Source organism: Monodelphis domestica, chromosome 2, assembly GCF_027887165.1.
Source record: "Monodelphis domestica isolate mMonDom1 chromosome 2, mMonDom1.pri, whole genome shotgun sequence".
Classification (NCBI taxonomy): domain Eukaryota; kingdom Metazoa; phylum Chordata; class Mammalia; order Didelphimorphia; family Didelphidae; genus Monodelphis; species Monodelphis domestica.
The window spans coordinates 170,122,704-170,144,189 of NC_077228.1; the positions used below are offsets into that span (position 1 = coordinate 170,122,704).

Below are 21,486 nucleotides of genomic sequence, written 5' to 3' on the forward strand. Positions count from 1 at the left end.
TTCTAAGCTGGCTCCATTTTCTTCCAGGCATTTGGACGACCTTCATGTAGCCCCGAGCTGTCCACCCTCCAAGACGGCTGGAAGCACCTCTCTCCGCCCTGATTAATTCTTGTCGTCCTCTCCTCCATTAAACCCCCTAGAGCTCCTGGTGTCCTACCAGGGCAAAGAGGGGCCTGCAGGCCACTGCCGCAAAGCCTGGCGAAAGGAGGCGCGGGAGGGCAGAACTGGGAGGTGGGGACCGAAAACGAGAGGGGATTTCTATACGCTCCAGGTCTGGGGAACTTCCTAACAATTAACGTAACCCCGAGGTGTTGTAAGGGCTGCGAGGGGCCCGATGTCCCCTCTCCTGCTTTCGGGCTCCTCTATGCCAAGGGTTGTCTTCCCAGTCCCCCATCTCCCGGTATCTGATCTAACTTCTCCATGTCCCCTAGAATGGGAGAGATGGCAAAGGGAAGTGAGCTGAAAGCCAAGGGCAGAGGAAAGATGTGTGGGGACCGGCCTGGGTGTAGAGGTATCTCTATCTTTCAAAGTCATCTATCTCCTAAGTTAGATCTTCTGAAAGATCCTGCCCTGCCCTGTCCCGATTCCATAAAGGTAAAGGAACAGCCTGCGACCTGACCCCTTATCTTCACTGGGCTTCTTGGTACCTAACCCTGAAGGCTTCAACCCTCTTTAAGCAGAGGATGGGATGCCCTTTTCACCTGCTTCTTTACCTCTCCGCTTAGATTAACAGCAAATATCTAACACTAACCAGAACAAGAAAAAAATGTTCTGTAATCTCAGGTTTTATTTTTTTATTATAGTTTTGGAGATTATATGTAAAAGGGACTTTTTCATTATTGGCAGAACTGGCAACAACCCTTCACCTCAGTAGTGGCCAAAGTTGTCGTCTTCCTGGATCTCTCCAGGCAAAACAACTCAGCTTCTGTATTTTCATTTAGGCTTCATCTTATCTCCTGGCTTCAGTGTAATAAGGAGATCCAACCAGGGCAGGTGAAGTGATCTGGTTTCACCCTACTTATCCTGTGAGTGAAAATGAATAGCATGAAAGAAAATTGGGTTAAGAAGCTTCTCAGAGGGAAGCCCCCAATTTGAGAAGAAATTTTGCCCTCAGGTTGCCATTGTTGTAACTCTTCTCCCTTCTTTCCCAGCCTTCCAGGCAATGAATGGGCTATCCTATTAGGATGCTCAACTGGGATGAACCTCAAGTAAGGGAACCAAACTAGGAAGCAGGAATCTTTGGAGTCTCTGGCTGAACAGGAAAGCTCTAGGGAAATCCTACCACTTCCCCCCCCCCCTTTTTAATTGAAAACTTAAGCCTTGGAGATATTTCTTTGTTAGTCAAGGGTAGCCAGGGTAACTCCCACTTAAAACATCACTAAAGATGTGTAGACTATCAGAATTAAGTACTGTGGAAAGCTCTGATCACTGTTTCATCTCCAAGCTCCAGTCTCCTTTCCTGTTACACCTTGTCACCCTAATTGTGAAAGCCAACACACTTGAATTCTATCCATCACCCAGGAAAAGGAGGGGTGAGGAAATGATCTCCCCAAAGCTTATAGAGAGGTTGTGTGTGTATATGCACATGGGGGTACTCTGTACCGAGTTGGATCTGGTTTCAAAAAGAAGTGCCAGATCCTTGCTAAAGAGGAAGAGCAAGACATCTCTAAAATATCCTACCAAGGAAAAGACAGTATAATTTATTAAAAAACTAGTCAGAGGCAACATGGCATAGCATATACAGAGAGCTGGCCTCAAAGCCAGAGTTCAAGATCCATCTTGGATATTTACTAGCTGTGTCATCCTCTCAAGACTTTAGGGAGTTCTCTTAGGCTATAAGTTGTAGAGAAAGTGCCAATCTGCATTGGTAAAGGATCTAGTCCTTACTCCTTGTTTGGGGGCAGGGTGATTTTGAGACAGGAAGAAGGCAAAAAGGGGAATACCCCTCTGCCCATACATCCTATTTTACCTGTAATGTCATAATATTAACTTCCAACACACAAGATAAGAATGTTCATGTGTCCAAAGAAAAACTTAATTTGGAAAAAAATTAGGATGGCATTTTTCCATAAGAAGGAACAATTTTATTATTTAGGAGTCAAATATGTTTTCAAAATCCATCAATCTGGCCTGTCTAGTGAGACATGTCGCCATATTTAGAATGTTATATTTTGTATGATTTAAATCCTATGGAAGATATTAGTACCATTACTTTAGTATTAAATGTCTTCCTGATACACATACTACAATTATTTTTAAGTGATTTTTTGTCTTTGCCACTAAGGATATGAAAGAGGGAAATAGCTGGCCAAGGCAAAAATATGACTTCACCTAATAATGAAGAGAATAAAAGAGCTGAACAGGGCTTTCAAAGATCATCCTTTCTTCTATCGCCAAAACAAATGCTCCTAATCAAATCTAGACAGATAAAAGTGTCTCCTCAAATGTTTTTAGATAGATCCCTCTTCCTTATTCAAATGCAATAGCCTAGACCAGAAGTTCTTCCTGACTCTGACCCTAAGGCCCTGAGATTGGAAATGAGTCCTCTAAAATTTTTTTTAATTTATTTAAAAAAATTTTTTCATGGTTACCTGATTCCTCTTGTTTCCTTCCCCTCTTCCTTTCCTGCTCCCAGAGTTGACAAGCAATTTCAAAAACCCATTTCCATATTATTCATTTTTGTAATAATCTTTTAAAACCAAAACCCCAAATCATATACCCATATAAACAAGTGATAAATCATGTTTTCTTCTGGATTTCTGTTCCCATGGTTCTTTCTCTAGATGTGGATAGCATTCTTTCCCATAAGTCCCTCAGAATTATCCTGGATCATGGCATTGCTTTTGGAAGCAAAGTCAATTATATTTTATTATCCCACAGTGTTTCAGTTACTATGTATAATGTTCTCCTGGTTCTGCTCATTTCACTCCACATCACTTCGTGGAGGTCCTTTCAGTTCATTTAGAAGTTCACCATTTCATCATTCCTTATAGTACAACAATATTCCATCACCATCACATGCCACAATTTGTTCAGACATTAATCAAGGGGCATCCCCTCATTTTTCCATCACAAAAAAATATATAGTTATAACTATTTTTGCACACAGAACCTTTCTCATTTTTAAAAAATCTCTTTGGGATACAAACCTAGTAGTGGTATTGCTGGATCAAAGGGTAGGCATTCTTTTAAAGTCCTTTGGGCATAATTCCAAATTGCCTTCCAGAATGGTTGAATCAATTCACAACTCCATCAGCGGTGTATTAGTGTTCCAATTTTGCCACATTCCCTCTAACATTTATTATTTTCCTTTGCTGTCATATTGGCCAATCTGCTAGATATGAGGTGATATCTCAGAGTTGTTTTGATTTGCATTTCTCTAATCAGGAGGGATTTAGAACACTTTTTCATGTGATTATTGATAGTTTTGATTTTATCTGAAAACTGCCTGTTCATATCCCTTGACCACTTGTCAACTGGGGAATGATTGGCTTGCTTATAAATGTAACTTAGTTCTTTGTATAGTTGAGAAATGAGAGACTTTGGTTGGAGAATTTTTGTTATAATTTTCCCCCCAGCTTGTTGCTTCCCTTCTAATTTCAGTTGCATTGGTTTTGTTTATACAAAAATCTTTTCATTTAATATAATCAAAATTATTCATTTAAAATCTTGTAATGTTCTCTATCTCTTGCTTGGTCTTAAATTCTTTCCTTCCCCATACTTATATCACTCTTTGTTTAAATCATATACCCATTTTTAACTTATCTTGGTATAGGTGTGAGATATTGATCTAAACCTAATTTTTGCTGTACTGTTTTTCCCAGCAGTTTTTGTCAAATAGTGTGATCTTATCCCCAAAGCTGAGATCTTTGGGTTTATCAAACACTAGATTGCTGAGGTCATTTACCCCTGGTCTATTCCACTGACCCACCCTTCTGTCTCTTAGCTAGTACCAGATTGTTTTGATGATCACTGCTTTATAGTAGAGTTTCACTAGTTCCCTTGATCTTTTGTTCTTTCAGATGAATTACTTTTTCTAATTCCATAAAGTAGTTTTTTGGTAGTTTTTATAGGTATTAATAAGTTAATTTAGGTAGGATTGTCATTTTTATTATATTAGCTCACCTTGCCCATGAGCAATTAATGTTTTTCTAATTGTTTAGATCTAGTTTTATTTGCATGGAAAGTGTTTTGTAACTGTGTTCATATAATTCCTGTGTTTGTCTTGGCAGACAAATTCCCAAACATTTTATATTGTCTAGGGTGATTTTAAATGGAATTTCTCTAACTCTTGCTGCTGATTTTTGTTGGAAATATATAGAAATGCTGATGATATATGTGGGTTTATTTTGTATCCTGCAATTTTGTTAAAGTATTGATTATTTCCACTAGCTTTTTAATTGATTTTCTAGGATTCTCTAAGTATACCATCATATCATCAGCAAAAAGTGATGGTTTAGTTTCCTTATTGCCTACTTTAAATTGGGTCCTTTTTTGAGTATCCTTTCATAGGATCATAGTTTGCTCATATTCATTAAATCATAAGATATAGAGTAGAAGGGAGCTCATAGGCCACCTGCTCCAACCTCTCATTTTATAAATGAGGAAACAGGTACAGGGAAGTTGTGGAAAGCCAAACAACTCCCAAATTGGAAACTTAACCTCCTTTATACTAGTCTTACACCATTCCAAAATACAAACTTTCCTTTGATTCAGTTACTTGCAGAACACTCCATTTCCTTCTAGATAAAAAAACAGACTTCTGACTGTGCATGGCATGTAGTAATTTAATACTTGTTGATGGACTGCCTGCTGCCTTCAAAGACTTTCACCACCATCCTGCTCATCTGAGATGCCCTACTTAATCTACTCTTCTCTCTTGCCATTCTCCAGCTCATTTCCTATAATCCACATGAACCTAGAGTCTCCCCATTTCTTATGTCTTTGAGAATCTGTTCAAGTCCAGTCTACCTGAAACATGCTTATTCATTGCCCCTAACACAGCCTTCCCACTTTGATTATATGGAAAATTTTTGTTATGTATCCCCTATTAATAGTAAAATTAATTCTAATATAGTACTTTTTTAACAAAGCACTTGGCATACATTACCTCATATCTGATGGTGAACTCCCAGAACCATGTCTGTTTAGATATACATACCCCAAGTGCCTTGTACAATGATATATATGTACCCCCTGTGGGCATTCAATATATACTTAGTGACCAAAAAATATCATAGAGAAAACCTGTAGAGCCCAAACTATGTACTTAGAGAAAGAGAAGGGAAAAAAGCATACACAGTTATTAGGTCCCAAAGTTCATTTACTGATTTGAGGCTGGCGAGTCAACAGCAAATTTGGGGGTATGGCTGGTAAAACTGGGTTCTTACCCTCCCCCCCAGGAATCAGCAGAGTCATGGAGGCCTGTAGATCTTCTAGGATGGCCATCTGTTGTTGGGCAAGTTGGGTTTGAAGTTGGAGGTTGGCGTGCATGCACTCAAGCAGACCTAAGCAATCCTGGGGTTTAATGTCGATTCCTGAAGGAAGAGTGGGATAGGGAAGAGGGACATAAGGGGAGAGAGACAAATCTTTGGCTGCCCCACAAATGATAGTCCTGTGGTTAGCGGGGCTCTGCAGAGATCAGCACCTCCAACTCCCCCACACTCACCGTGTCTCAGACAGATTGGGGAGAGAAGTCGGGGCTTCTCGTGTGCTTCAAGAACTCCACCGGAGGGCATCTCACCTGCTCCAGTGCCTCATAAGCAGTGACCATTAACACTGACAATTTTTCTGTCGTCTAACTTCAGTACTTCCTCCTGTAACATCAACCCATTTGCTCTAATGTTTCCAACTACCTCATGCATGGCCAATTCTTAATTAGCCTTGGTATTTATATCTACGTTTTATCATTTAGGTGTTTGTGCTGTCTTCCCTATAATAACATGAGTTCCTCAAGAAAGGGGATCATGTCTGCTCTCATTACCTAGACCCAGAAAATACTTGGTAACCTGACTAGAAGAATATATTTAATCAAAATTCAGAACTACCTAAATTGAACTAGTAGTCTCAATCTCCTCTATTAATGTGAAATGTTTTAAGTTTCTATAAAATCTGACATACTAGCAAGAACAATGGACTTGGAATCAGGAAACTTGGTTTTGGATCCTGGCTTTGTCCCTTATTAGCTCTTCGACTATGGGCAAATCATTTCATATCTCAGAGCCTTGGTTTCCTCACCTTATTATAAAATGGGGATAAAAACCTGTACTACCTACCTGACAGAGTTATTGAAAGGAAATTACTTTGAAGATTGTAAAGTGCTCTAGAAATGAAAGTTGTTATTTTCTCTTTAAAAAAAAAAATTTAATTCAACTCATACCTAGCAAGATTTAAATTTCAACCCTTCTTCCTATCCGTAGGGAGGTCCTTAACAATTGGGGAAATTACCCAACCTGGGGAAGTGGGGGGGGGCTGGGGTGGAAGAACAGTAAAGACAAGAAGAAGCAATAGTACTGGATCAACCACAAGCTATCCATTAAAAATTGAGAATTGACTAGACACAGGATTGACAGCCAAGTCAATAGGAGGAGGAGTCATGAAAAAATGCTATCCATCTCCAGATAGAGAACTGATAGACTCAAAGTGCAGACTGAAGCAATTTTTTTTCTCTTCATCTTCTGGAACATGGCTAATATGGAAATATGTTTTGCATGATTTCAAATGTGTAATGTTATTGTATTTCTTGTCTTCTTGATGGGTGAGGGAGGGGTAGAGGTAGGGAGGGAGAGAATATGGAACTGAAAATAAAATAAAACTGACTATAATTTTTAAATAAAATTTTTAAAAAGAAAAAAAATGTCAACAGGAAGCCTCGATCCCCAAGTCTTCTATTTGGGAAATTCTCTCTATAGGTTACCTGTTTGTAGCTTTGCTGACTGATTGTTTTGACAAGTGGCTGGGTTGGTGGCTGGAAGATGAATGAAACTTGGGGAGGGTTTAGCACGACAAAGAGGCAAAAGTTTGCATTCCTCTTCAACTGGAATAAAATCAGAGACAACTAAGTCAGTGTCTTCCAATAAAAACTGAGCATTATAATTAAGACTGTGTGACAGTGAAAGGCTGCTCCAAATCACTAATGATAAGAGAAATAACCAACCCTGAGGTTCCATCTCACATGAAGCAATTTGGCAAAGATGGCAAAATTGTCAGTCAACAAACATTTATTAGGCAAGTAGTTATGAGCTACACCCTGTGCTAAGCATTAGGAATATAGAAAAAGGCAAAAAGACTGTGCCTACACTCAGGGAGTTAACAGCCTAACTGGGCAAGATGCTGAAAGAAAAGAGAAGGAAAGAAGTTGAAAAAGGGAGGGGGGGAAGAAGCACCTAGCATGGGAAAATGACAAAGTCCAGAAGAGTACAGCTAAGTAGGAAATTAAGATATGACTGCTTTGGGCATCTCCCTTAAATGGAAGATCTAGAAGGAATGTTCCACTCTGACCAGAGGGAGGTCCCAGGGCATGGGATACTGAGAAGCTATAATTTCCAGGATGAATGTAATCTTGCTGGATGCTAAGGTTCCTGGGGATATGACAGAATGAAGTCAGTGTTGGAAAGACAGACCTATTGATCATTAAATGGTTGATGGAGCTATGAAGTGATAAAGAATTATAATAAGAAAGAGCATAATCTTTGACCAAGAAATCCTACTTTTAGGTATATAATATTCCAAAGGGCTGAAAGAAAGGTCCCATATATACCAAACATTTATGATAGCACTTATTAAAAAAAACTAGAAATAAACTAGATACCCCTCAACTGGGGAAAGGATTACAAATGGTAATATATACTTGTAATGGGATATTACTGCACCATATGAACTGATAATTATGAAGGATACCAGAGAAGTATGGGAAGATTTATGTGAACTAAAGCTGAACAAAATGAGCAGAACCAGGAAGACAACCATGTAATGGAAGACAACAATGTAAATGGAATGAACAGAAAAAATTTATAAAACCAAACCCTATATAATAAGATTTACTAAGTCTAAAACTGAAGAAGTGATGAGAAAGTATGTTTTTCTCTCTTCTTTGCAAAAGTAAGGGTCTCAAGATGCAGGACACTTAAAATATCATCAAATTAAGTTGGGTTTCTTTTTTTTAAACAGTCTTTCCCTATTCCTTATTCTTTGGTAAAGAGAATTTCTGAGGAAGAGAGTGAGAACGGAAATAAAGAATAAAGGTGACATAAAAACAAAAGATAGCAATTTTTTTTTTAAGACTATGTGATGGTATCTTAAAGAAGGCACTGACCTTAGGCTTCAAACACTCTCCCTCAAAAGAGTCATTACAATAAGTAGAAACAAAAGAAATCTTAGTTGGCAAAATGGAAATCTGGAAGCAGACATTTATTAAGTGTTACTATATTCCAGGCATTGTGCTAAGTCCTAGATATACACATACAATAAGAACAGGATCGTGGGTAGCTCAGTGGATTAAGAGCCATGCCGAGAGCCGGGAAGTCCTAGGTTCAAATCTGGCCTCAGATACTTCCAACTGTGTGACCCTGGGAAAGTCACTTAACTCCGATTGCCTAGCCCTTAACATTCTTCTGCCTTGGAGCCAATACACAGTATTGATTCTAAGACTTCTGGTAAGGGTAAAAAAAAAAATGGTCCTTGCCCACAAAGAACTTACAATCTATTGAGTATCTAATAATTTGATGTGTATCTAATAATACACAAAAGTAAGCAGAAGATAAAATAGATATTAAGAAAATCCACTGATCACCTCCTGAAAGAAGTCCCAAAATGAAAACTCCCAGGAATATTATAACCAAATTCCAGAGCTCTCAATTCAAGAAGAAAATATTGCAGGTAGCCAAAAAGAAACAATTCAAATATTATAGAGCTACACTCAGGATAACACAAGATTTAGCAACTTCTACATTAAAATATCAGAGGACCTGAAAAAAGATATTCCAAAAAGCAAAAGAGCGAAGACTCCAACCAAAAATCACCTACCCAACAAAACTGAGCATAATCTTTCAGGAAGAAAAAAGGGTATTCAATGAAATAAAGGGCTTTCAAGAATTTCAAGATTTTTTTTTTTGCAATCCAGATGAAATAATTTATTCAATTCAATTAGTTCAATTATACTCAATAAGCATTTATTAAATAAATAGTGTGCAATATTGGACCAAATCCTGGAGGAGATACAAAAGTTAAATAAGGCAGTTTCTGCCCACATGGAGCTTACATTCTAATAGAAAAGATACATGAAGATACAGAGCTCAATAGAAAATCTGACTCTAAAATAAAAGACTCAAGAGAAACATAAAAAGGTAAACAGGAAAGAGAAATCATAAGAGATTCAATAAGGTTAACCTGTTTATACTCTCAATGGGAAGATGATACTTTTAACCCCTAAGAACTTTATTATCATTTGGGCAGTTAGGAATATACAGACAAAGGGCAAGGGTATGAGTTAAATAAGATGGGATGATATCTAAAAAAATTAAATGAAGGGGTGAGAAAGAGGAAGGCAATGGGAGAAGGGGGAAGGAAGAGGCAGAGTGAGGCAAATAATCTCACATGAGAGGAAAAAAAGAATTTTTACAGTGGAAGGGAAGATGGAGTGGGGGGGATGGGAATCCTTGAGCCTTACTCTCATTGGAATTGGCTCCATGAGAGAACATCCACACTCAATTGGGTATAGAAATCTATTTTACTCTATAGGAAAGTAGGAGAGAAAGGGATGATAAGTTGGGGGGGGGGGAACAACAATAGAAGGGAGGGCAAATTGGGGGAGGAATAGTTAGAAGCAAAACACATTTGAGGATGGATTGGATGAAAGGAGAGAGAGTAGTAGTATAAATGGGAGGGGTGGAAAGGATGGAGGAAAATACACAGTAATAATAATAATGAAAAAAAATTTTACAAGTCTAATAAAGGCCTCATTTCTCAAATACAGAGAGAAATGAGTCAAATGTACAAGAATACAAATCATTCCTCAATTGATAGTCAAAGGATGTGAACAGGCAATTCTCAGACAAAGTAATTAAAGCTATCTATAGTAATATGAAAATATGCTCTAAATCACTGTCAATTACAGAAATGCAAATTAAAACAATTCTGAAGTACCACCCCATACCTATCAGATTGCCTATTATGACAAAAATGGAAAATGACAACAGTTGGAGGGGATGTGAGAAAACTGAGACACTAATGCATTGTTGGGAGAATTGTGAACTGATTCAATTATTCTGAAGAGTAATTTGGATGTATGCCCAGAGGCCTATAAAATCATATATACCCTTTGATCCAGCAATTAGGTCTGTATCCAAAAGAGCTAAAAAAAAACAAAAAGGAAAAGGACTTATATATATAAAATACTTATAGCAGCTCTTTTTGTGGTGGCAAAGAAATGGCAAGTGAGGGGATATCCATTAACTGGAGAATGACTGAGTAAATTATGTTTTATGATTGTAATGGAATACTATTGTGCTATAAGAAATGATGAGCAGGAAGATTTTGGGAAAACTTGGAAAGACAAGAACTGATGCAGAGTGAAGTTAACAGAAGCAAAAGAACATTGTATATAATAACAGCAAAAGACAAACAACTGTGAATAGATTATTCTTAGCAATATAATGGTTCAACACAATCCCAAAGGACTCTTTATTTTTTAAAAAAACCCTTACCTTATGTCTTAGAATCAATACTGTGCATTGGTTCTTTTTTTTTTTTTATTAAAACCCTTACCTTCCATCTTGGAGTCAGTACTATGTATTGGCTCCAAGGCAGAAGATGGTAAGGGCTAGGCAATGGGAATTAAGTGACTTGCCCAGGGTCACACAGCTGGGAAGTGTCTGAGTTCAGATTTGAACCCAGGACCTCCCATCTCTAGGCCTGGCTCTCAATCTACTGAGCTACCCAGCTGCCCCCCTGTGCATTGGTTCTAAGGCAAAAAGAATGGTAAGGGCCTAGCCAGTGACCAGGGTCACACAACTAGGAAGTGTCTTGAGGACAGATTTGAACCCAGTACCTCCTATCTCTGGGCCTGGCTCTCAATCCACTGAGCCACCTAGTTGCCCCCTGAAAGGACTCTTGATGAAAAATGTTACTTGCTTCCACAGGAAGGTCTGCTGGGGATCAAAGCATACTATATTTTTCTCTTTTTCTTCATTTTATAAAAGTTTTCTCCTACAAAAGGATTAATATGGAAAAAAGTTTTATATGATTTCACATGTAAAATTTACATCAAATTGCTTATTATCTCCATGAGGGAGGAGGAGAGAAAAGGAGGGAGAGAATTTGGGACTCAAAAAAATTTTTTAATGTTAAAAGTCACTTTTACATGTAATTAAGAGGAAAATAAAATATGTAAAAAAAGGAAAATAAAAAGTAAGCTCAAAAGAAAGGGGAAGGTATCTGGTATGGGGGCATGAGGGAGAAATTTAAAGGAGTATAGCTAGTTGGGAAATGAAGAGATGGTTGGCCAGGAAATCTTAAATGGAGACTTAAGAAGAAACTCTTCACCCTCCAGTCAGAAGGACAGAGGGTACTGATGGCATGTATGAAATGATGAAGTTCCTAGGGGATAATGGGAAAAGTCCAAAGCAGTACAGTCAGGTGGGAAATGAAGAAATGGCTAGCCTGGGCACCATTTTAACAAGAATTTATCAAAAACCCAATTCTTTTTTCCATTATTTTTCTCAAATGACAAGCATTTTCCCTCTCCCTCTCTACCCCTCTTCTCCCCCCAAAAGAAAAACAAAGTCCCTATAATAAATCCGCATAGTCAAGCAAAATAAATCCCCACATTGGCCATGTCCAAAAATGTCAAATGCCTTATCTGAACCATATGAGGCAGTATGATGAGATTGCTGGTCTTAAGTCAGAAAATTCCTAGATTCCAATCTGGCCTCTGTTGTTTTCAGTTGTATCCAACTCTTTTTGACCCTTTTTGGGGTTTTCCTGGAAACAATACAGAAGTAGTTTGCCATTTCCTTCCCCAGTTCATCTGAGAGATGAGGAAACTGAGGCAAGCAAGGTGTAGTACCTTGCCCAGGATCTCATACTAGTATCTTGAAGTTGGATTTGAACTCAGGATAAGACTTCCTGACTCCAGGTCCAGTACTCTAGCCACTGCATCACCTAACTGCCCATCCACTTCTGATACACACATGCTTCTCTAGGTAGCTACGTTTGAAATCAGTATAAATTATTTTTCTGAGCCTGTTTCCTCATCTGTAAAATGATAATAACAATATACATAGGACCTAATTCCTTGGGAGGTTTACTGTGAAGATCAAATAAGCCACTGTCAGAAAGCATTTTGCAGGGCAACAAAGTGACAGCAGATAGAGAGTCAGGCCTGGAGATAAGAGTTTCTGGGTTCAAATCTAGCCTCAGACACTTCCTAGTTGTATGATCCTGGGCAAGTTAACCCCCATTGTCTAGCCCTTGTTGTTCTTCTGCTTCGGAACCACCAATATTAGTATCAGTTCTAAGATAGAAGGTAACCAGTTTTAAAAAAAAATTTTAAAGAAAGCACTTTGCCTCCCTTGTAGTACTATATAAATATCAGAGATCACTACTGTTATGAAGTAGCACTGTTCTTGAAGGATCCAAATAAAATAAAAAACACAGTCTGCCTCTAAGACATCTACAAACTAGTTGGGAAGAGAAGATATTCACATATGAACTATACATAGACAGTTTTATATATTATGATTAGACTAAATCAAAGGTGGCATCCATGCAGCAGATGCTGCCCCACAGGAACTGGATTAAAATGTAATTGGGAATTATCCCACAAAAGAATTAAGAATGCAGCATAACACAGATGACATTAATATGTGGTTTTCTAAATTAATATGCAAGCTGTCAGGAGGTTTAGAGGCCTCTCTTTCTATTCGAGTTTGATACCATGACTCTTAAGTGGTTAACAAAGAAAGGCCTCATTACTTGAGTCATAATGTGCAAAAGTGAGCATTGCAAATAAGTACTTTTGGAGGTCAGCCCACACTGATCATCACTTCCTCTGGAGAAGTCATGAAGGGCTTCATGAAAGACACTAAAAGGGGACTGGCCCTTGATAAATGGACAAGATGTGATTAAAGGGTTTTTTAATTTCTTCATCTGAGAATTGGTTGTTCATATCCTTTGATTATTTGTCAATTGGGGAGTGCTTTGTCGTCTTATAAATTTGACTCAGGTCTCTATATATCTGTAATCTGGAAAAAAATAAGAAGTTTAATTAAAAAACAAACAAACAAAAAAAGAATGGACAGGATAAGAATAGACCTACCAGGTTGGGAGAAGTGGTGAAAGCAAAGAGTTATAGGTCCTCAATGCTATCCTTAGGGTATTCAAGAAATAACAAGTAGCAGGAAAAGGGACCTAAGATGAAGTAGGAAGGAGACAGATCAGGTTGGAAGTCAGAGTCAGGCCAGACTATGACAAACCCTGAAATCCAGAAAATAGGGACCCCCAAATCCTTGGTTTTGACTTTTGCAGTTTCAGTTATCCATAGCCAATCCAAGGACAGCTCAGGAAGTCCCCTATGGCAGCAGTTTCTTTTGCTTTCACTTTTACCTTTTTTTTGGGGGGGGGGGTGCAGTGGACCAAGCTGAAGGGCAGGGACAGGGAGGAAGGGCAGCAGGTGTTCACTTATATCCACAGTTTCAGGCATTCAAAAATAAATTTGAGAGTAAGATTTAGAGCTAGAAGGGGCCTCAGATTTACCTTCATCTAATACCTTCATTTTACAGGTGAAGAAACTGAGGTCCAGAAAATATAAATGAATTAAATGACCAAGATCACAGTCATTAAATGGCAGTACTTTTTTCCCCACTAAACTGTGCTACTAATTCTAAATAAAAATTTTATCCTAAAGCAGTGAAGAGCCAAAGAAAGTTTCTAAACAAGGGGCTGACATAATTAGAGTGGTATTTTGGGAAAATTAAGCTGGTAGACTCTAAGAGATAAGTGATCAGTATATAAGCTAGCAGTTTTCAAAAGAAGTATAAACTATAAATGACCACATATGAAAACATGCTCCAAATCACCAATATTAAGATGAGTGGAGATTAAAGCAATGCTCAGGTTTAATTCTAAATCATGCAAATTGGCAAAAATGGAAAACAAGGAGTTGATGAGTGTGGAAGGATCAATGCCCTGATGATGAGAGAAGAATCAATAGAGAACCATGCCATGAAAGTGGGAGGAGAATATCCTGGAGATAGAGGTAGTCAATAGTGCCAAAAGCTGCAAATAATATGGTCATAAAGATGGTATGCATCCAAAGTGTGGCTTGTCCTTAGGTCTTCCTGACTTCAAGGCCAGCTTTCTCTACTACTTGTTGGGCACAGACCATTTGTTTAATAAATCTGGAAAGGAATGGCAAAAACAGACTAATTATTGAAAGGAAAATCCTAGATCTATTGGTAGGAACCTCAGAACCCATCCCATACACGAACAGGAATCACTCCACTTCTCTAGGCACATAACTACCATCTGAGTTCTTAGCACTTCAGGTGTTTGAAGTTATTTGTCACAGCACCTCCCAAGTCTTACCTTCTGCCAACTAAACATCCTGACTACTTCATCTGAGCCTCCTATGCCACAGTTTCCAATTTCCTTACCATCCTGGTAACTAATTTATCAATGTTCTTTTTAAAATGTGGTATGTAAACTTACCCCATAAATAATCTAACCAATGCAGAATAATGACAATCTAGTCCTTCAGAAAGAAGAGACAGGGCCAAGGGGAAACTGTTCATCTAATTAATGAGAACTGGCTGTAGAAGCAAAAGCAATGAGAGTCTTAGGAGTGGTCATCACTCCATCATATGAATGAATTATAAGAAAGGAAAGAAAAGCTGGCTATAGTCTGGCATGACCCCTAGATGTAAGAGGGAACACATTTCAGAAAGCTTAAAAAAAGAATAAATGATCTGGTGGTCACTTAATATAAGGGATGCCCATATTTGGCAGGGGAAGTAGATCCAAGAAAGAGAACTTTCAAGAAAGAAATTCTGAAGGCATAAACAAAAATTATTCTAATGAGGAAATGTAAAGAAAGCTATCTAATGCTTACATAGAACCATATAATTTTAGATTGGAAAAAACTTCAGTAGCCATCTAGTTCAACCCACAACCTAAAAAAGTTTCCTGCTACAACATACCCAACAATTAGTCATCCAGCCTCTACCTGGAGGCCTCCACTAAAAAGAAGCACAGAAAACAAACTAACCAACTCAGACACATGTCTAGAAGATGCAAACAAGGGCAAATAACTGAGGATAACTACAGAAGAGTAGCCCAATATTCTAAAAATGGCATAAAAAAAAAAACATGAAAGCCTGAGTAAACTAAGAGAATAGTTCAGCACAATATAATGGAGTTTGTTAGTTATATTGGGGAAAAGAGGAATATCAGAAGGTCACCACTGCCAAGGGTGGTTGGTATGATAATTGATGCAGAGATGACTGATTTTTATTTTGCTTCTGTTTTCTCTATCAAGAACAATGGCTTTTGGCTCAGAAAGGACAAAATAAAAATGGCTAATAGTGAGCTAGTATGCAAGTCTGGAAATATCCAGGAAGCACCTAACTGCCCTTTTTAAGCCACCTTTGGGGGCATTTTATAGAAGATGTTGAGTAGGAGTCTAAAGAGAAGCAAATATTTCCTTACGAGAGAGAGAGAGAGAGAGAGAGAGAGAGAGAGAGAGAGAGAGAGAGAGAGAGAGAGAGAGAAGAGAGAGAGAGAGAAAGAGAGAGAGAGAGAGAGAGAGAGAGAGAGAGAGAGAGAGAGAGAGAGAAGAGAGAGAGAGAGAGAGAAGAGAGAGAGAGAGAGAGAGAGAGAAGAGAGAGAGAGAGAAAGAGAGAGAGAGAGAGAGAGAGAAGAATGAAATCTGCAAACTAATGAACTCAATTTCTGATTACTAGCTAAACTTTAGAATACATTATTAAAGGAATGAGTTTGTGAAACAATGATAAATAGACCACCTTGGCTTAATTAAGAACAGGTCATACCAGACTCATTTCTTTCCTCGACAGTATAACTAGAATGGTAGGTCAGGAAACTGTTACAGACAGTAAATGTTAAGTTCTTCTTGTGCACAAAATAGTGGGCTACATACTAGATAAGCAGTTTTTTAATTTTTTGGTCTCAGACTCTTTAACACTTACAAATTATTGAATATTCCAAGGAACTTTTGCTTATGTGGTTTATATCTGTTAAGATTAACATATTTGAAATTGAAATATAATATTATTATAAAAATAATTTTGACCTCATAGACCCCCTGAAAGGGTCCTTAGACCACTTTTTTGAGAACTAATAGACTAAATGATACAATTAAATGGACTTTGAACTAGGTGAATAACTGGACTGAAAGACTAATAAATGGATCAATGTCAGTTTAGAGGGTGGTCTTTAGTGGAATGCCCCAGATACCACATTTTTTCAGTGATTTTGATGAAGTCACTGAGGTCTTTTATTTTCACACCAGATAGCTATTATTAATCTCCCCTTGCCACATATCTTATCACTGAAAAATTATTTATAACAAAGAAAAATATTTAAGGAAATTTTAAATGTCTGATGGCATATACCACATGCATATCTATAGTCCTCCACCAGTTCGACAGATATTGTTCCAGGCAGTTGGACACCTCTAGAGCACTCTAATTAACCACAGTTTGGATGCCTTTTAGGGGTGTTCTCTTTTAGTGATGCAACATGGTGACCAAAAAAATGAAGACTCTTCTGTACTGCATTAAGTGTGTCTCTGGACAGGACAAGAGCTAATATTTCTCCTTTAGAATTTAGGAAAGATAGAAGAAAAACTGGAGCATCAGGGTCACAGAACTAAAGAATATGCCACAGGAGAATTTGTTGAAGGAACCAGATTTAAGCTGGAAAAAAAGTGGGAAGAAGGAAAAGGGTGGGGAGATAACAGCAGCTATCACATGGAAACTTTCACATCTGCTTGACCCTAGAGGTCAGAACTAGGTAAATTGTAGAAGTTGAGAGACAGATTAGGTTTTAGGCTTAATATAGAGGAAAACTTCCTGACAATAAGAGCTGAATGGATTGCCCAAGGAGGGAGTGGGTTCTCTCTTTAAAAAAGCAAAACAAAAACAAAATAATTAAGTACTATATGCTAGGTCAGTGATAGCGAACCTTTTAGAGACTGATTGTCCAAACTGCAACCCTCATGCTGCACATGAGCCCCCCTGCCTTACCCCAGACAGGTGAGGGAGGAAGTGCTGGGCAGAAGGGTGGATGATATGAGAAATGACCGCAGACACACGTGGAGAGGAGGAAGGGTGCAGCCCCCTCCAGCACAAGTGCCTTAGGTTTGCCAACATGGTGCTAGGCACTATGCTAAGCACTTTACAAATATTATCTCATTTACTCCTCATGATAGGTTGGTACTATTATTATCCCATTTTACAGATGAGGAAATTGAGGCAGACTGAGGTTAAGAGACTTGCCCAGGATCATACGTAGTATGTGTTAGAAGCAGGATGTTAGCTCTGGTCTTCCTAGTTCCAAGGCCAGTTCCCTAATAGCTATGCACACTGCTTCCAAGAAGGACACTACTTTTCTATTAATTTGATTATTACACCAGAAAGTTTACTCAAATTGTGATTAGAGTCCTCCAAGGCTACCAGGTGGTCTTTCTTTTCTTTTCTTTTCTTTCTTTCTTTCTTTTTTTAATCCCTTACTAACCTTCTATCTTGGAATAAAAACTATAAATTACAAAGCAGAAAAGCAGGAATTGGGATTAAGTAATTTGTCCAAAGTCACACAGCTAGGAAGTATCTGAGGCCAGATTTAAATAGAAGACCTACCATCTCCAGGCCTGGATCACCTACTGAGCCATCTAGATGCCCCAGGTTCTTCTTCATAGGAACAGTTTTCTGGCCATGTCTTTCTCATCCTATACTTGAACAACTGATTCTTTTAGCCCAAGTGTAGAACCTGGCCAAGCCAATAAATTCTCCCTTTTTTCATCCTCTTCCATGTTCATTCATCGTGGCATTTGTGTTGAGACAGCATTCTGTATGTGTTGGCTACAGTTATGCTCTTCTATACTCTTAGGAGGAAGAGAAAGAAAAGAGGAAAAGAGGGACACAAGTAAATGGGTACCTGACTTGTCCTGCTCCATATATGGAAGGTGAGGTGGCCTCTCAAAACCCCTGTTTACATTGCATCTCAAGTATTAGTCCAGTTTTAGAGTTATTAAAGCTTTTATAGTTAACTCCTAATTAATCATGGCAAAAAATGAAAGTGTCTACCCAGTCTGTGAATTCTCTAGACCTCTTGTTCCTCCTTCTTTCCCCAGACTGGGTTACCATTGGCCATTTGACTATATTACCAGAAGAGATGAATTTTCCATTCGTTTCTGTTTAGATTCAGAATCTCTTATCATCATGTGGCAACATAACTCTAACATTTCTCTGAACAATTTCAACCACTTTACACACGAACCTGTACTTTGGGAGACAGCATGATATAGTGCAAAGAGGCCTAGCCTCAGAGTCAAGTGAGAACTGAGTTTGAATTTGCATCTGCTATTCATTAATTTGTACCATGGGCAAATCACTTCCCATCTCTGAACCTCAGTCTTCTCATCTATAAGATGAGGATAACATTACCTATAGTACCTACCTCACAGAGCTGTACATCAGTTGGTAGACTTCAAAGTGTAATATAAATGTATTATTACTAATAGGGCATTTCCTGTTGGAATGAATAGTTTGAGGAATCATTCACACAAACTGATCATATTTTCAGTTATCAATATAGGATATAGAGTAGTGCAGGAGAGGTGAGGGTTACCAAAAAACAGTACAGAAAAAATATTTTTAAATTCAGTTCTTTTGGTTTTAGATCCAGATTGAACCCCAAAAGTCTGATGGCAGGGAAGGGGCTCTAGATTAATTTTAGACCTTTCTAGGTTTCTAGCTTGGCAAGTTCCCCTTTGCAAAGTGAGCTAGAAGAATTTCCCCTGCTAATTCTAAGCTACAGGAGAAAAATTAGGGAATCCAAACTGCAGCTAAACTGATATGAGCAAAGGGTTTTGTAAAGTAGCACATCTCATTTAAATAGGTATTCATTACCTACCCATGCAACTTGCCTTAGATAGGGCAAATTATAAAAGAAGGCTCCACTCTTTCTTGAGGGCATACAAGCTTGTTCCTGGAATCTGCAGCAGTGTTTGTCTCAGATATTTCACAGAATGCCTATCCTGAAGTCATCAGTAAATGGGACTAGCCCACCTGCACTGTAACATCTGATAGGCTTTGTTACTGTCATGTATCTGGAGATCACTGCTAAGAAAGCCTCCTACCAGGTACAAAAGAATTAGCAGTATCCTTTGGGGTACAACTATTAATGGAAAAGACAAGGCAAAAGCAAAAATGTGCAAATAAATATGGCAACAAAAAAAAATGGCTATCTACCCAGGGAACTAAAGATTAGATTCCACTACTGCATAATCAGAGGGGCCTTGGGCTCAAAGGAGAGGAGGGGAACTCATTCTAGGCCACTTACCTTTTCTTTTGGCAGAGTTACTTTTTGGCTTCTCCATCTGATTAGCAAAGTTCTGGTTCCTGAGAAACAATAGCTGCATCACTGGCTTGAATAACATATCAGTTGGTACTATTTCAAATATTCTTATCACAACTATAATAGATCACTGAATTATGACCCTCCTCTTCATAACTCTGACATAAGTTAAGCTATTTCCCCTGGGAGAGGTACAAGCACATGGAGGAAATTGCATATTTCCACATTTGCAACTACATTACAAAGTCAAATATAAACAATTTTTGTATCATCTACTGCTTGGGAATTATCATTGCCTCATCTTCATTCTACTAATACAATTAATCCAGTGGTGACTACTAGTATTACCTTCCTACTTCTGGACACAAGTGTACTTATTTATCCTAACCTAGATGTATAAGACTCTTGAAGAGATACTTTATGTAAATGGCACTTTCTCAGGTTTTTCCTTTACAGCTAAGTCCTCTAGGATTATTAACTTGGGCAATATCACCCCTTCCTTTTCTATCCTGCAAAGAAATAGAAAAAAAAAGTGCTTCCACGACCCCCAGCCTCTCCTCTATGTAGCTTTTTCACAGGGCCAATAATTCAGTATGTGGGGACAAGAAAAGAAATCTGGGAGACTTTGGAGCTCTTAAAAGGGGAATGGGGGCTGGACCTGTGATTTTTACTAGTACCAGTAATTCCCAGGTGAGGAAACTACTTCTGCCCCTATAGGTCAGCACCTTATCTACAAATTATAATCTTGGAGAGTAGACTAAAACAACTGAGGGCATAAGAGCCTTGCTCAGGGCCACCCAGCCATGATGTGGTACTTGAACAGAGGTAGTACTTGAACCTAGGTCTTTCTCACTTCCAAAGAAGTTCTCTATCAACTATGGCAGGCTGCCTCTGAGAGTCCTCAAAACACTTAAGTTAATAACTAGAACAGAGTTCTAAAGAATATAAATTAGTTCTACAAGTAGGAAACATCACTACTATTATTTTACTTTTACAGAAGACTAGATTTTGGTGCTGACACTTTCTGGTCTTTACCCATAAGCAAGCAACTATTACCATAACCAAATTTGGGAGCCTCCATTCACACACACAGCTGCCACTCTAGTACAGGCCTTCATCATGTTACCTATACTCCTTACCCCATCTCACCTCTTACCCACCTCCTTTCCAATCTGCTTCCAAGGCCTGTTGATCTCACCTCTGCACCATTTCTCACATATGGCCCCTTCTCTCCTGCCACCATCCTGGTACAGCCTCTCCTCACCTCACACCTGGATTATTACAATAGCCTGCTGGTGGTTGACTGCCTCAAGTCTCTCTCTACTCAGCTAATAAAATGATCATTTTAAAGCCATAGTCTGACTATATATCAAATAATCTTTAGTGGCTCCCAATTTCCTCCAGGATGAAATATAAAATATGGTTTGTCTTTGAAAACCCTTTTCAACCTAGCCCCTTCCTACTTTTCCAGTCTTACATTTATACTGCAATAACAGTCTTCTTGCTGTTCATCAACCGGGAACTACCTCTATACTCCATTCATTTTCACTGGCTGTTCCCCAAGCCTAGAATGTTCTCATTGTTGCTAGGCAATCTTTCCTTCAGCAACTCACTATCCCAACTCTCCATAGTAGCTCTTCCAAAACTTTCATCTCTCTTCAAAACTGTCAGTTTCTCTCCCTCTGTCCTCTCAGCTAAGAGCCTTGCCTTATATTTCACAGAAAAAAAATGGAGGCCATTCACCATTAATTCCCTCTTCTCATCCCTTTCTCATCTACTTTCACTTCCTGATCTCTTCTCGCTCAGATGCCTTCTGTCATTCTCTCCTTCATTCTATCTCACTCTTCCTTTACTCTTTACCAAGGTTAACCCCTCTACTTGTTCAAGCAATCCTAT

The 21,486-nt window shown here is 38.5% G+C and overlaps 1 protein-coding gene across 2 annotated transcripts; it reads right to left on the minus strand.

The window, feature by feature from the left end:
* Positions 1-5,302: 5,302 nt before the first annotated feature.
* Positions 5,303-21,188, minus strand: TSACC (TSSK6 activating cochaperone). 2 transcript variants are annotated; one of them, XM_007482065.2, is made up of 4 exons: positions 21,068-21,188; positions 19,576-19,634; positions 6,917-7,036; positions 5,303-5,537 (listed from the first exon to the last, which is right to left on the minus strand). In XM_007482065.2, coding segments are annotated over exons 1-4 (399 nt in total). In that variant the 5' UTR covers positions 21,070-21,188; the 3' UTR covers positions 5,303-5,319. The 2 variants fall into 2 exon arrangements, with proteins under 2 accessions (XP_007482127.1, XP_016285906.1); XM_016430420.2 differs by lacking the exon at positions 21,068-21,188 and adding an exon at positions 20,751-20,902.
* Positions 21,189-21,486: the final 298 nt, after the last annotated feature.